At 46.7% G+C, this 1,550-nt stretch overlaps 1 protein-coding gene across 1 annotated transcript in view; it reads left to right on the top strand.

The window, feature by feature from the left end:
* The first annotated feature begins 334 nt into the window (after nt 1–334).
* The window catches only part of GNL3L (G protein nucleolar 3 like), a 24,754-nt gene continuing 23,538 nt past the window's right edge, over nt 335–1,550 (top strand). The window contains exon 1 of the mRNA XM_007446473.1: nt 335–383. Within this exon, the coding sequence (XP_007446535.1) occupies nt 365–383 (19 nt within the window). The 5' untranslated portion in view covers nt 335–364. The remainder of the gene's footprint in view (nt 384–1,550) is intronic.

Here is a 1,550-nt window from a genome sequence, read left to right as displayed (position 1 = left end):
AGTGCTAGTCCCTTACCTAGGGTATCCTGTATCTGATGCATTGAGGCACTGACTCCACCCAGGAAAAGAGATTTAGACTTAATTTCCCTTTGGGTAGTGTGACACTACCTTCCCTGTAATATTATAATTAATTATACTCAGCCATACCAGGTGCCAGCTCCAGTATAACCCCTTCTCTCAGATTCCTCTAATTGTTAGGGCTTCCTTATCATGTTCTTTAACATTTTATTTTGCGTTCAGGGGGCTCAGAAGGGGCTTATAGCATTGTCGTTCCTCTCTCTGTCTTCAAATTGGTTCTTCTCTCATTCCAACAGGAAAAAAAAAGCCTGCAGATTTGAATCTACCTGCTTTCAAGCTAGTCGTCATGATGAAACTTAGACACAGTGAGTTTCTTTTACCACTTCTTCCCAATCCTAAGCTTTAATGAATATCCATAGTATTTTAAAAAATTGCCCAGACTGGGGCTTCCCTGGTGGCGCAGTGGTTGGGAGTCCGCCTGCCGATGCAGGGGACACGGGTTCGTGCCCCGGTCCGGGAAGATCCCACATGCTGTGGAGCGGCTGGGCCCGTGAGCCGTGGCTGCTGAGCCAGCGCGTTTGGAGCCTGTGCCCCACAACGGGAGAGGCCACAACAGCGAGAGGCCCGCGTACCGCAAAAAAAAAGAAAAAAAAAATTGCCCAGTATGAACCAGATCATTCAGTCTGTCTTTTTGTTTTGTTTTGTTTTGTTTTTGCGGTACGTGGGCCTCTCGCTGTTGTGGCCTCTCCTGTTGCGGGGCACAGGCTCCAGATGCGCTGGCTCAGCGGCCACGGCTCACGGGCCCAGCCGCTCCACAGCATGTGGGATCTTCCCGGACCGGGGCACGAACCCGTGTCCCCTGCATCGGCAGGCGGACTCCCAACCACTGCGCCACCAGGGAAGCCCCAGTCTGTCTTTTACGTATGGTATTATTGTTGTCTTCCCAACTTCCTTTTGAGGTACAGCTCCCCTTATCCCCCATACCCATTTTACAGATAAGGAAACTGAGGCTCAGCAAGGTTAAGTGACTTGGCAAAGAGACTGCAGGTGAATAGCAGTAAATACCATATTACACTGCCTATAACCCCAACACAGCCTAGCATTTTTCTTTATAAGTTGTACCTTTAAGTTGGTATCATAGATTGTACTAGTGGTTAAGAGCATGGACTCCGGAGCCAGACTGAGTTTGAATCTCAGCTCTTCCACTTATTACTTGTGTGGCCTTGGGCAAGTTACTTACCTTCAGTCTAGTGGGGGAAGAGGTAAAAATAGTTCCTACTTAATAACATAATAGTATTTGCCTACCAGTGTTGTTGTGAGGATTTAATGAATTAAAATAGGCACTTAGAACAGTGCCTGGCACATAATAAGTGCTCTATAAGTATTAGCTTTAAAGATTCAGCCTTCATTTCTCTTTGGAGTTTAGCCCCTCAGAGGATGCATACACTGTCTGCCACTGAATTATTGTCTGACCTCTCTTGAGCTTTGGATTTTTCTTACCTATGAAACAGTGTGGATAAATTGCTGTTCTT

Source organism: Lipotes vexillifer, unplaced genomic scaffold, assembly GCF_000442215.2.
Source record: "Lipotes vexillifer unplaced genomic scaffold, Lipotes_vexillifer_v1.1 scaffold624, whole genome shotgun sequence".
In the NCBI taxonomy this organism is placed as follows: Eukaryota; Metazoa; Chordata; class Mammalia; order Artiodactyla; family Lipotidae; genus Lipotes; species Lipotes vexillifer.
Note: the sequence above shows the minus strand (reverse complement) of the source record. Positions and strands in the feature narration are given on the sequence as shown.